Source organism: Heptranchias perlo, chromosome 16 (assembly GCF_035084215.1).
Source record: "Heptranchias perlo isolate sHepPer1 chromosome 16, sHepPer1.hap1, whole genome shotgun sequence".
NCBI classification, from domain to species: Eukaryota; Metazoa; Chordata; class Chondrichthyes; order Hexanchiformes; family Hexanchidae; genus Heptranchias; species Heptranchias perlo.
The window spans coordinates 22021254-22035019 of NC_090340.1; the positions used below are offsets into that span (position 1 = coordinate 22021254).

The 13766-nt window shown below is 61.0% G+C and overlaps 1 protein-coding gene across 8 annotated transcripts in view; it reads right to left on the reverse strand.

Moving 5' to 3' along the window:
- Positions 1-1445: 1445 nt before the first annotated feature.
- Positions 1446-13766, reverse strand: part of psme3ip1 (proteasome activator subunit 3 interacting protein 1) — a 92998-nt gene continuing 80677 nt past the window's right edge. For all 8 annotated transcript variants that reach the window (XM_067997790.1, XM_067997789.1, XM_067997783.1 and 5 more), the window contains one exon: positions 1446-2113. In XM_067997790.1, the coding sequence (XP_067853891.1) occupies positions 1890-2113 (224 nt within the window). In that variant the 3' untranslated portion in view covers positions 1446-1889. The remainder of the gene's footprint in view (positions 2114-13766) is intronic.

Below are 13766 nucleotides of genomic sequence, written 5' to 3' on the forward strand. Positions count from 1 at the left end.
TAATATTGACATTTGTTTGATATTTTTGCAAAAAATGTGGCATTAAAGTCACACAAGACAAATCTAATATATTTAACCCTTTTAATACTGAAAGTTGATTTCACCATCATCTTAAATGCACAAAGCTCCAAAGTCACTGATGAGAATGATCTCTGCATCACCTAAGCTCCAAATTATTGGAAAAAACACGTCAGAAGGTCCAGCGCAACAGAATTTTAAAAAAACTATCTGTAATACAGTAAAAGCAAGCATTCTGGCCACACTGGTATAGAAATCAAACCTATACAACAAAAAAGGTAGTTTTGTTCTTTCTGGAGCAAACTACCACATGTAAATGGCTGTGGGCCACCAGCACTACATGCCTTGGGCCACCATTTTGTCTCTTTGTGGGTAACTAAGTTCTCCGACTACCTGAACAGGGCAGCAATGTAATTTTCAGAGTATTGGCTTGTATAGACTTTACCCCCAACATTAGGGAGGTCTGAAGACAGGATCATAAAGCCACAGAAAGCAACTTTAGAACAGCTACACACGGGCAAAACTATTGAATGCAGGTCCATAATATTACTGGGGTACTAGCTTAGCCGAGGGGTAGCAGTCTCACTTCTTCAGTACAATCCTGAGGGGCTGTCAGAGGGGCTGTCTTTCAAATGAGAAGTTAAACCAAGGCCCCATCTGCCTGTTCCGATGAACGTAAAAAAGATCCCATGGCACTTGTTGAAGAGGAGCGTGGGATTTCTCCTGGTGTCCTGGCCAGTATTTACCGCTCAACCAACATCACAAACAGATCAACTCCTCATTTATCTCATTGTTCTTTGTGGGAACTTGCTGTGTGCAAATTGACTGCTGCATCTTCCTAGAAAAAAAAGTGACTACACTTCAAAAGTAATCTAGTGCCTGTGAAGCACTGAATGGCGCCAAAAAAATGTATAAATGCAAGTTTTTTATTCTTTATTAGTGTTACTCTTTTTTGCTTATTTTTATTCTTCTTGTTCAGTGTAAAAGCCTCTCTGAATAACCATAGTTTACCAGTTTAAGAAAACATGCAAAACTGTTAGAGGTTTGCAACACTGAGTTCATTATATGCAGGTTCACCTTGACGTTTCCCATATGGAAAACCCTACAAACATGGTAGTGATGGCAGAGGTAGATGCCAAATGAAGACCAGATGCATTCCCACAGGAAGGGAGATGGACAAAAATCAAAACGCCTGTCCCACAACTCCACTCAGGCCAAATGGCAGAAGCCTGGGAGTATCTTACATGGCCATTCCCAATCATGGTTGATATGCTGCGCTGTTAGAGGACCTAAAAAAGAGGGGCGTGTAGCTTCTGTAGTGTCAGCAAAATGATTGTATGTTTAGTCATTAAAAATAAAATGGGCATTCAGTTGGTTGAGTAGCAAAGGGAACCTACACAAGATAGAAAATATACCAAGTAGAAGCATTGTGGAGTAACAGAGAATTTATTCAGTTCTTAAATGGCCCACAGCCATCAATAATGATACACAGGTATCCTGGCTTATCTGCAGCTGTGTATTAACAGCTAATGTTCAGTTTGCAATTCTATTGTCTTAACTTACAAGCAGCTGTTTATTTTATGCATGCAAGTGTAAAAAGAATTATTTACACTTAAAATGTTGATAGTATTCAACAACGTATCTAGCCTTTGGATTCAAGTCCCAAGTCACTCTCCTCGTCACGGTTACATCTGCGGTGACCTGCTGCAATATGTAATCGGATTCTGAACCGGAGATGTGAAATTCTGTATTCACGTACGACGGCCAGAGGTTAAGCAGTCCAAACAAACTCTCTTACCATTTTATACAGGAGCCTTTGTATTACAAACCACCACTATACATATAAAATGCTGCCCTCGAATATTTCAGCTTCACGGACTTTCAGGAAAAGGGTGGGATCGAAAGACTGAAGAGATGATTCTTCCTCCAGTACTGATGATGATGTCACTGTCGGAGCTCGACTCTGCATCCGAGTCACTGCTCCCCGAGTAGGCCCCAAGGCCAGGTAGTATTCCAACACACACAGATGCTGAAGGATGCTGGATTGCTGTGCCAGTTGAGAAATCAGACTGTGCTTGATCGCAGGAGACATCATCTGAAGAATCAAATTAAATGTCAGAATGCAGTATAGCCTACCCACGGTTTAATATTTTCCAACATCCACACAGAACAGCTTATACATGAATTAGTCAATGATGCAGATAACTTTAAATATTGCTGGAATTAACATGGTATTGGAAGTCAGAAATCACATTCTCAAAATTCCATCTTCTGTGAAACTGTGGGATTTTGAGGTCAGTCAGGTTTTTTTTTTTAATTAATCTGTAAAATTCAGACATGTGGCAAAAGCAATAAACATAGACTAAGAAATTAAGATCCCAATATATTGTACATTAAACCCTGTGGTATAACAGTTAATGAAAAGCTTAGGTTATACAAAGAGAGTTACTTACACAAGGTATAATAATCCTCCAAACTGACCTCTTTCACACAGCACTAGTTTGTTCCACTTTGAGCTACCCATAAGAGATACAAGATAATAACTTTATGAACATTCTACCACCCACGTGGAATGTCTCTGCTTTGACGTGCATTAGCTCGAGTCTGTGATACTAGTTATACTACTCCTCTGTACCACTTGTGGCTTGCCTCCCCATACCTATGGACCAGAGGGAAGAGGAGGAGGAAAAAAAGTGAGGGGGGGGGGGGGGGGGGGAGGAGGAGGAGGAGGAGGAGGGAGGGGGGGAGGAGGAGGAGGAGGAGGAGGGAGGGGGGGAGGAGGAGGAGGAGGGAGGGGGGGGAGGAGGAGGAGGAGGGAGGGGGGGGAGGAGGAGGAGGAGGAGGGAGGGGGGGAGGAAGAGGAGGGAGGGGGGGGGAGGAAGAGGAGGGAGGGGGGGAGGAAGAGGAGGGAGGGGGGGAGGAAGAGGAGGGAGGGGGGGAGGAAGAGGAGGGAGGGGGGGGAAGGGGGAGGAGGGAGAGGGGGAGGAGGGAGAGGGGGAGAGAAGGAGGAGGGAGAAGGAGGAGGGAGGGGGAGAAGGAGGAGGGAGGGGAGAAGGAGGAAGAGGAGGGGGAGGAGGAAGCGGAGGAGGAGGGAGGGGGAGGAAGAGGAGGAGGAGGGAGAGGAGAAGGAGGAGGAGGAAGAGGGAGGGGGAAGAGGAGGAGGAGGAGGGGGGAGGAAGAGGAGGAGAAGTGGGGGAGAAGAGGGAGGGGGGGAGGAGGAGGAGGAGGGAGGGGGGGGAGGAAGAGGAGGGAGGGGGGGAGGAAGAGGAGGGAGGGGGGGAGGAAGAGGAGGGAGGGGGGGAGGAAGAGGAGGGAGGGGGGGAGGAAGAGGAGGGAGGGGGAGAAGGGGGAGGAGGGAGAGGGGGAGGAGGGAGAGGGGGAGGAGGGAGAGGGGGAGAAGGAGGAGGGAGGGGAGAAGGAGGAGGGAGGGGGAGGAGGAAGAGGGAGGGGGAGGAGGAAGCGGAGGAGGAGGGGGGAGGAGGAAGCGGAGGAGGAGGGAGGGGGAGGAAGAGGAGGAGGAGGGAGAGGAGGAGGAGGAGGAAGGAGGGAGGGGGAAGAGGAGGAGGAGGAGGGGGGAGGAAGAGGAGGAGAAGTGGGGGAGAAAGAGGAAGAGGAGGGAGGGGGGAGGAAGAGGAGGGAGGGGGGGAGGAAGAGGAGGGAGGGGGGAGGAAGAGGAGGGAGGGGGGGAGGAAGAGGAGGGAGGGGGGGGGAGGAAGAGGAGGGAGGGGGGGGGAGGAAGAGGAGGGAGGGGGGAGAAGGGGGAGGAAGGAGGAGGGAGGGGGAGAAGGAGGAGGGAGGGGAGGAGGAAGCGGAGGAGGAGGAGGAGGAGGGGGGAGGAAGAGGAGGAGAAGTGGGGGAGAAAGAGGAGGAGGAGGGAGGGGGAGGAGGGAGGAGGAGGAGGGAGGAGGGAGGAGGAGGAGGGAGGAGGAGGAGGAGGAGGAGGAGGAGGAGGAGGAGGAGGAGGAGGGAGGGGGGGGAGGAGGAGAGGAGGGGGGGGGGAGGGGGGGGGGAGGAGGAGGGGGGAGGGGGGGAGGAGGAGGGAGGGGAGGAGGAGGAGGAGGAGAAGGAGGAGGGAGGGGGAGGAGGAGGAGGAGGAGGAGAAGGAGGAGGGAGGGGGAGGAGGAGGAGGAGGAGGAGGAGGGAGGGGGAGGAGGAGGAGGAGGAGGGGAGGGGGAGGAGGAGGAGGAGGGAGGGGAGGAGGAGGGAGGAGGAGGAGGAGGGAGGGGGAGGAGGGAGGAGGGGGAGGGGAGGAGGAGGGTGAGGAGGAGGGAGGGGGAGGAGGAGGAGGGAGGGGGAGAAGGAGGAGGGAGGGGGAGGAGGAGGGAGGGGGAGGAGGAGGGAGGGAGAGGAGGAGGAGGAGGAGGGAGAGGAGGAGGAGGAGGGAGAGGAGGAGGAGCGAGAGGAGGAGGAGCGGGAGGAGGAGGAGGGAGGAGGGAGGGGGGAGGAGGGAGGAGGAGGAGGAGGAGGGAGGGGGGGGAGGAAGAGGAGGGAGGGGGGGAGGAAGAGGAGGGAGGGGGGGGAGTTAGAGGAGGGAGGGGGGGGAGGAAGAGGAGGGAGGGGGGGGAGGAAGAGGAGGGAGGGGGGGAGGAAGAGGAGGGAGGGGGGGAGGAAGAGGAGGGAGGGGGGAGGAAGAGGAGGGAGGGGGGGAGGAAGAGGAGGGAGGGGGGGAGGAAGAGGAGGGAGGGGGGGAGGAAGAGGAGGGAGGGGGGGAGGAAGAGGAGGGAGGGGGGGAGGAAGAGGAGGGAGGGGGGGAGGAAGAGGAGGGAGGGGGGGAGGAAGAGGAGGGAGGGGGGGAGGAAGAGGAGGGAGGGGGGGAGGAAGAGGAGGGAGGGGGGGGAAGGGGGAGGAGGGAGAGGGGGAGGAGGGAGAGGGGGAGAAGGAGGAGGGGAGAAGGGAGGGGGAGAAGGAGGAGGGAGGGGAGAAGGTGGAGGGAGGGGGAGGAGGAAGAGGGAGGGGGAGGAGGAAGATGGAGGGGGAGGAGGAAGATGGAGGGGGAGGAGGAAGCGGAGGAGGAGGGAGGGGGAGGAAGAGGAGGAGGAGGGAGAGGGAGGGGGAGGAAGAGGAGGAGGAGGGAGAGGGAGGGGGAAGAGGAGGAGGAGGAGGGGGGAGGAAGAGGAGGAGAAGTGGGGGAGAAAGAGGAGGAGGAGGAAGAGGGGGGATGAGGAGGAGGAGGAGGAGGAGGAAGAGGGGGGATGAGGAGGAGGAGGAAGAGGGGGGGGATCAGGAGGAGGAGGAGGAGGAGGAAGAAGAGGGAGGATGAGGAGGAGGAAGGAGGAGGAGGAGGAGGAAGAGGGAGGGGGAGGAGAAGGAGGAAGAGGGGGAGGCGGAGGAGGAGGAAGAGGAGGAGGAGGGAGAGGGAGGGGGAGGAAGAGGAGGAGGAGGGAGAGGGAGGGGGAAGAGGAGGAGGAGGAGGGGGAGGAAGAGGAGGAGAAGTGGGGGAAAGAGGAGGAGGAGGAAGAGGGGGGATGAGGAGGAGGAGGAGGAGGAAGAGGGGGGATGAGGAGGAGGAGGAGGAGGAAGAGGGGGGATGAGGAGGAGGAGGAAGAGGGGGGGATCAGGAGGAGGAGGAGGAGGAGGAAGAAAAGGGAGGATGAGGAGGAGGAAGGAGGAGGAGGAGGAGGAGGAAGAGGGAGGGGGAGGAGAAGGAGGAAGAGGGGGAGGCGGAGGAGGAGGAAGAGGAGGAGGAGGGAGGGGGAGGAGGGAGGAGGGAGGAGGAGGAGGGAGGAGGGAGGAGGAGGAGGGAGGGGGAGGAGGGAGGAGGAGGGAGGAGGGAGGAGGAGGAGGAGGAGGGGGGAGGGAGGAGGAGGAGGAGGGGGAGGAGGAGGAGGAGGGAGGAGGAGGAGGAGGAGGAGGGGGGAGGAGGAGGAGGAGGAGGAGGAGGAGGAGGAGGAGGAGGGAGGGGGGGAGGAGGAGGAAGAGGGAGGGGGAGGAGGAGGAAGAGGGAGGGGGGAGGAGGAGGAAGAGGGAGGGGGAGGGGGAGGAGGAGGAAGAGGGAGGGGGAGGAGGAGGAAGAGGGGGAGGCGGAGGAGAAGGAAGAGGGGGGATGAGGAGGAGGAAGAGGGGGGATGAGGAGGAGGAGGAAGAGGGGGGAGGAGGAGGAGGAAGAGGGAGGAGGAGGAGGAGGAGGAGGAAGAGGGAGGAGGAGGAAGAAGAGGGGGAGGAAGAGGGGGAGGCGGAGGAGGAGGAAGAGGGGGGGGAGGAGGAGGAAGAGGGAGGGGGAGGAGGAGGAAGAGGGGGAGGCGGAGAAGGAAGAGGGGGGATGAGGAGGAGGAAGAGGGGGGATGAGGAGGAGGAAGAGGGGGGATGAGGAGTTGGAGGGGGAGGGAGGAATGAGGAGGAAGAGGGGGAAGAGGGAGGAGGAGGAAGAGGGAGGAGGAGGAGGAGGAAGAGGGAGGAGGAGGAGGAGGAAGAGGGAGGGGGAGGAGGAGGAAGAGGGAGGGGGAGGGAGGAGGAGGAAGAGGGGGAGGAAGAGGGGGGATGAGGAGGAGGAGGAAGAGGGGGGATGAGGAGGAGGAGGAAGAGGGGGGATGAGGAGGAGGAGGAAGAGGGGGGATGAGGAGGAGGAGGAAGAGGGGGGATGAGGAGGAGGAGGAAGAGGGGGGATGAGGAGGAGGAGGAAGAGGGGGGGATGAGGAGGAGGAGGAAGAGGGGGGATGAGGAGGAGGAGGAAGAGGGGGGATGAGGAGGAGGAGGAAGAGGGGGGATGAGGAGGAGGAGGAAGAGGGGGGATGAGGAGGAGGAGGAAGAGGGGGGATGAGGAGGAGGAGGAAGAGGGGGGATGAGGAGGAGGAGGAAGAGGGGGGATGAGGAGGAGGAGGAAGAGGGGGGATGAGGAGGAGGAGGAAGAGGGGGGATGAGGAGGAGGAGGAAGAGGGGGGATGAGGAGGAGGAGGAAGAGGGGGGATGAGGAGGAGGAGGAAGAGGGGGGATGAGGAGGAGGAGGAAGAGGGGGGATGAGGAGGAGGAGGAAGAGGGGGGATGAGGAGGAGGAGGAAGAGGGGGGGATGAGGAGGAGGAGGAAGAGGGGGGATGAGGAGGAGGAGGAAGAGGGGGGATGAGGAGGAGGAGGAAGAGGGGGATGAGGAGGAGGAGGAAGAGGGGATGAGGAGGAGGAGGAAGATGGGGGATGAGGAGGAGGAGGAAGAGGGGGGATGAGGAGGAGGAGGAAGAGGGGGGATGAGGAGGAGGAGGAAGAGGGGGGATGAGGAGGAGGAGGAAGAGGGGGGATGAGGAGGAGGAAGAGGGGGGATGAGGAGGAGGAGGAAGAGGGGGGATGAGGAGGAAGAGGGGGGATGAGGAGGAAGAGGGGGGGTGAGGAGGAAGAGGGGGGATGAGGAGGAAGAGGGGGGATGAGGAGGAAGAGGGGGGATGAGGAGGAAGAGGGGGGATGAGGAGGTGGAGGAAGAGGGGGATGAGGAGGAGGAGGAAGAGGGGGGATGAGGAGGAGGAAGAAGAGGGCAGATGAGGAGTTGGAGGGGGAGGGAGGAGGGGGGAGGAAGAGGGAGGAGGGGAGGAAGAGGGAGGGGGGATGAGGAGGGAGGAGGAGAAAGAGGGAGGGGGATGAGGAGGGGAAAGAGGGAGGGGGGATGAGGAGGAGGAGGGAGGAGATGAAGGAGGAGGAGGGAGGAGGAGAAGGAGGAGGAGGGAGGAGGAGGAAGAGGGAGGAGGAGGAAGAGGGAGGGATGAGGAGGAGGAGGGAGGGGGGATGAGGAGGAGGAGGAAGAGGAGGGAGGGGGGATGAGAGGAGGAGGAGGAAGAAGAGGCGGAGGCGGAGAAAGAAGAGGGGGATGAGAAGGACGAGGAAGTGGGTGAGGGCAGGAGGAGGAAGAAGAGGGGGGGGATGAGGGGGAGGATGAAGTGGGGGAGGGAGGAGGAGGAAGAAGAGGGGGGATGAGGAGGAGGAAGAAAGTGGGGGATGAGGAGGAGGAAGAAGAGGGGGGGATGAGGAGTTGGAGGAGGAGGAGGAGGAAGAAGAGGGGGGATGAGGAGGGGGATGAGGAGGAGGAGGAGGAAGAAGAGGGGGGATGAGGAGGAGGAGGAAGAGAGGGGGATGAGGAGGAGGAGGAGGAGGAAGAGGAGGAAGAGGGGAGGGGAGGAGGAGGAGGAAGAGGAAGAGGGGAGAGGGGAGGAGGAGGAGGAGGAAGAGGGGGGATGAGGAGGAAGAGGGGGATGAAGAAGAAGAGGGGGATGAAGAAGAAGAGGGGGGATGAGGAGAAGAGGGGGGAATGAGGAGGAAGAGGGAGGGATGAGGAGGAAGAGGGGGGATGAGGAGGAAGAGGGGGATGAGGAGGTGGAGGAAGAGGGGGATGAGGAGGAGGAGGAAGAGGGGGGATGAGGAGGAGGAGGAAGAGGGGGATGAGGAGGAGGAAGAAGAGGGCAGATGAGGAGTTGGAGGGGGAGGGAGGAGGGGAGGAAGAGGGAGGAGGGGAGGAAGAGGGAGGGGGATGAGGAGGGAGGAGAAAGAGGGAGGGGGGATGAGGAGGGGAAAGAGGGAGGGGGATGAGGAGGAGGAGGGAGGAGATGAAGGAGGAGGAGGGAGGAGGAGAAGGAGGAGGAGGGAGGAGGAGGAAGAGGAGGAGAGGAAGAGGGAGGGATGAGGAGGAGGAGGGAGGGGGGATGAGAGAGAGGAGGAAGAGGACGGAGGGGGGAAGAGAGGAGGAGGAAGAGAGGCGGAGGCGGAGAAAGAAGAGGGGGATGAGAAGGACGAGGAAGTGGGTGAGGGCAGGAGGAGGAAGAAGAGGGGGGGATGAGGGGGAGGATGAAGTGGGGAGGGGAGGAGGAGAAGAAGATCGGGGGATGAGAGGAGGAGGAAGAGGGGAAGAGGAGGAAGAAGAGGGGGATGAGGAGTTGGAGGAGGAGAGGAGGAAGAAGAGGGGGGATGAGGAGTTGGAGGAGGAGGAGGAGGAAGAAGAGGGGGATGAGGAGGAGGAAGAAGAGGGGGGGATGAGGAGGAGGAAGAAGAGGGGGGGATGAGGAGTTGGAGGAGAGGAGGAGAAGAAGAGGGGGGATGAGGAGGGGATGAGGAGGAGGAGGAGGAAGAAGAGGGGGGATGAGGAGGAGGAGGAAGAAGAGGGGGATGAGGAGGAGGAGGAGGAGGAAGAGAGGAAGAGGGGGAGGGGAGGAGGAGGAGGAAGAGAAGAGGAAGAGGGGGAAGAGGGGAGGAAGTGAGGGAGGGGAGGAGGAGGAGGAAGTGGGGGTGGGGAGGAGGAAGTGGGGGAGGGGAGGAGGAAGTGGGGGAGGGAGGAGGAGGAGGAAGAAGAGGGGGATGAGGAGGAGGAGGAAGAGGGGAAGAGGAGTTGGAGGAGGAGGAAGAGGAGGGGGGATGAGGAGTTGGAGGAAGAGGAGGAGGAGGAGGGAGGAGGAAGAGTTGGAGGAGGGAGGGGAGGAGGGAGGAGGGGGAGGAGGGAGGAGGGGGAGGAGGGAGGAGGGGGAGGAGGAGGAGAAGGGGGAGGAGGAGGGTGGAGGAGGAGGAGGAGGGTGGAGGAGGGGGAGGAGGGTGGAGGAGGGGGAGGAGGGTGGAGGAGGGGGAGGAGGGTGGAGGAGGGGGAGGAGGGTGGAGGAGGGGGAGGAGGGTGGAGGAGGGGGAGGAGGGTGGAGGAGGAGGAGGGTGGAGGAGGAGGAGGGTGGAGGAGGAGGAGGGTGGAGGAGGAGGGTGGAGGAGGAGGGTGGAGGGGGAGGAGGAGGAAGAGGGGGGGAGGAGGAGGAAGAGGGGGGGAGGAGGAGGAAGAGGGGGAGGAGGAGGAAGAGGGGGAGGAGGAGGAAGAGGGGGAGGAGGAGGAAGAGGGGGGAGGAGGAGGAAGAGAGGGGAGGAGGAGGAAGAAGAGGGGAGGAGGAGGAAGAGAGGGGAGGAGGAGGAAGAGAGGGGAGGAGGAGGAAGAGAGGGGAGGAGGAGGAAGAGGGGGAGGAGGAGGAAGGGTGGGAGGAGGAGGAAGAGGGGGAGGAGGAGGGAGGGGGAGGAGGAGGAGGAGGAGGAGGGAGGGGGAGGAGGAGGGAGGGAGGAGGAGGAGGAGGAGGAGGAGGGAGGGGGAGGAGGAGGGAGGGGGAGGAGGAGGAAGGGGAGGAGGAGGAGGGAGGGGGAGGAGGAGGAGGAGGAGGGAGGGGGAGGAGGAGGGAGGGGGAGGAGGAGGGAGGGGGAGGAGGAGGAGGAGGGAGGGGGAGGAGGAGGGAGGGGGAGGAGGAGGGAGGGGGAGGAGGAGGGAGGGGGAGGAGGAGGAGGAAGAAGAGGGGGGATGAGGAGGAGGAAAGAAGAGGGGGGGATGAGGAGTTGGAGGAGGAGGAGGAGGAAGAAGAGGGGGGATGAGGAGGGGGATGAGGAGGAGGAGGAGGAAGAAGAGGGGGGATGAGGAGGAGGAGGAGGAAGAACAGGGGGGATGAGGAGGAGGAGGAGGAGGAGAAGGGAGGAGGAGGACGACGACAAGGGAGGGGGAGGAGGAGGAGGAGGGAGGGGGAGGAGGAGGAGGAGGGAGGGGGAGGAGGGAGGGGGAGGAGGAGGAGGAGGAGGAAAGAGGGAGGAGGAGGAGGAAGAGGGAGGAGGAGGAGGAGGAAGAGGGAGGGGGAGGAGGAGAAGAGGGAGGGGAGGAGGAGGAAGAGGGAGGGGGAGGAGGAGGAAGAGGAGAGGGGAGGAGGAGGAAGAGGGAGGGGGAGGAGGAGGAAGAGGGAGGGGGAGGAGGAGGAAGAGGGAGGGGGAGGAGGAGGAGAAGAGGGAGGGGGAGGAGGAGGAAGAGGGAGGGGGAGGAGGAGGAAGAGGAGGGGGAGGAGGAGGAAGAGGGGAGGCGGAGGCGGAGGAGGAGGAAGAGGGGGATGAGGAGGAGAAGAGGGGGGATGAGAGAGGAGGAAGAGGGGGGATGAGGAGATGGAGGGGGAGGGAGGAATGAGGAAGAGGGAGGAGGAGGAGGAAGAGGGAGGAGGAGGAAGAGGAGGAGGAGGAGGAGGAGGAAGAGGGAGGGGAGGAGGAGGAAGAGGAGGGGGAGGAGGAGAAGAGGGGGAGGCGGAGGAGGAGGAAGAGGGGGGATGAGGAGGAGGAAGAGGGGGGATGAGGAGGAGGAGGAAGAGGGGGGATGAGGAGGAGGAGGAAGAGGGGGGATGAGGAGAGGAGGAAGAGGGGGGATGAGGAGGAGGAGGAAGAGGGGGGGATGAGGAGGAGGAGGAAGAGGGGGGGATGAGGAGGAGGAGGAAGAGGGGGGATGAGGAGGAGGAGGAAGAGGGGGGATGAGGAGGAGGAGGAAGAGGGGGGATGAGGAGGAGGAGGAAGAGGGGGGATGAGGAGGAGGAGGAAGAGGGGGATGAGGAGGAGGAGGAAGAGGGGGGATGAGGAGGAGGAGGAAGAGGGGATGAGGAGGAGGAGGAAGAGGGGGGATGAGGAGGAGGAGGAAGAGGGGGATGAGGAGGAGGAGGAAGAGGGGGATGAGGAGGAGGAGGAAGAGGGGGGATGAGGAGGAGGAGGAAGAGGGGGGATGAGGAGGAGGAGGAAGAGGGGGGATGAGGAGGAGGAGGAAGAGGGGGGATGAGGAGGAGGAGGAAGAGGGGGGATGAGGAGGAAGAGGGGGGATGAGGAGGAAGAGGGGGGATGAGGAAGAAGAGGGGGGATGAAGAAGAAGAGGGGGGATGAGGAGGAAGAGGGGGGATGAGGAGGAAGAGGGGGGATGAGGAGGAAGAGGGGGGATGAGGAGGAGGAGGAAGAGGGGGGATGAGGAGGAGGAGGAAGAGGGGGATGAGGAGGAGGAAGAAGAGGGGCAGATGAGGAGTTGGAGGGGGAGGAAGAGGGAGGGGGGATGAGGAGGGGAGGAGGAGAAAGAGGGAGGGGGGATGAGGAGGGGAAAGAGGGAGGGGGGATGAGGAGGAGGAGGGAGGAGGAGAAGGAGGAGGAGGGAGGAGGAGGAAGAGGGAGGGATGAGGAGGAGGAGGGAGGGGGGATGAGGAGGAGGAGGAAGAGGAGAGAGGGGGGATGAGGAGGAGAGGAAGAAGAGGCGGAGGCGGAGAAAGAAGAGGGGGATGAGAGGACGAGGAAGTGGGTGAGGGCAGGAGGAGGAAGAAGAGGGGGGGATGAGGGGAGGAGGAAGTGGGGAGGGGAGGAGGAGGAAGAAGAGGGGGGATGAGGAGGAGGAGGAAGAGGGGGAGGAGGAGGAAGAAGAGGGGGATGAGGAGTTGGAGGAGGAGGAGGAGGAAGAAGAGGGGGGATGAGGAGTTGGAGGAGGAGGAGGAGGAAGAAGAGGGGGGATGAGGAGGAGGAAGAAGAGGGGGGGATGAGGAGGAGGAGGAAGAGGGGGGGATGAGGAGTTGGAGGAGGAGGAGGAGAAGAAGAGGGGGGATGAGGAGAGGGATGAGGAGGAGGAGGAGGAAGAAGAGGGGGGATGAGGAGGAGGAGGAGGAAGAAGAGGGGGGATGAGGAGGAGGAGGAAGAGGGGGAGGGGAGGAGGAGGAGGAAGAGGAAGAAGAGGGGGAGGGGAGGAGGAAGAGGAAGAAGAGGGGGGATGAGGAGGAGGAGGAAGAGGGGGAGGAGGAGGAAGAAGAGGGGGAAGAGGAGTTGGAGAGGAGGAAGAGGAGGGGGGATGAGGAGTTGGAGGAAGAGGAGGAGGAGGGGGAGGAGGAAGAGTTGGAGGAGGGAGGGGGAGGAGGGAGGAGGGGGAGGAGGAAGGGGGAGGAGGAGGGTGGAGGAGGAGGAAGGGGAGGAGGAGGGTGGAGGGGAGGAGGAGGGTGGAGAGGAGGAGGAGGGTGGAGGAGGAGGAGGAGGGTGGAGGAGAGGGTGGAGGAGGAGGAGGAGGAGGAAGAGGGGGGAGGAGGAGGAAGAGGGGGGAGGAGGAGGAAGAGGGGGGAGGAGGAGGAAGAGGGGGAGGAGGAGGAAGAGGGGGGGAGGAGGAGGAAGAGGGGGGGAGGAGGAGGAAGAGGGGGGGAGGAGGAGGAAGAGGGGGGAGGAGGAGGAGGAGAGGGGAGGAGGAGGAGGAGGAAGAGGGGGGGAGGAGGAGGAAGAGGGGGGGAGGAGGAGGAAGAGGGGGGGAGGAGGAGGAAGAGGGGGGAGGAGGAGGAAGAGGGGGGAGGAGGAGGAAGAGGGGAGGAGGAGGAGGAAGAGGGGGGAGGGAGGAGAAGAGGGGGGAGGAGGAGGAGGAGGAGGAGGAGGGGGAGGAGGAGGAGTGAGGGGGAGGGAGGAGGAGGGAGGGGAGAGGAGGGGAGGGAGGAGGAGAGAGGGGGAGGAGGAGGAGAAGAAGAGGGGGGTTGAGGAGGAGAAGAAGAGGGGGGAGGTGGAGGAGAGAGGGGGGGAGAGGAGAGGTGTGGAGGAGGAGAAGAGGGGGATGAGGAGGAGGAGGAGGAGGAGGGAGGAGGTGGAGGAGAGGGGGGAGGAGGAGGAGGAGGAGGAGGAGAGGAGGAAGAGGGGGAGGGGAGGTGGAGGGAGGAATGAGGGGGAGGAGAGGGGGTGAGGAGGAGGATGTGTGGGAGGGGTGGAGGAGGAGGAGTGGTGGAGCGGGGAGGTTGTGTGGAGGAGGGTGGGGTGAGGGGGGGGGTGGTGGAGTGGGGGAGGGGTGGTGGTGTGGGGGTGGGGTGGAGATGGGGGGGAGGTGGATGGTGGGGTAGGTGGCGGTGGGTGGGAGTAGGTGGTTGTGGGGGGCGGTGGTGGAGGGTGGGTGGGGTGGTGGAGGTGTGGGGTCGGGTGGGTGGTGGTGGGGTGTTGGTGGGTGGTGGTGTGGTGTGGGGAGGGTGGTTGTGGTGGGGTGGTGGTGGTTGTGGAGGTGGTGTGGGGGTGGGTTGGGGAGGTG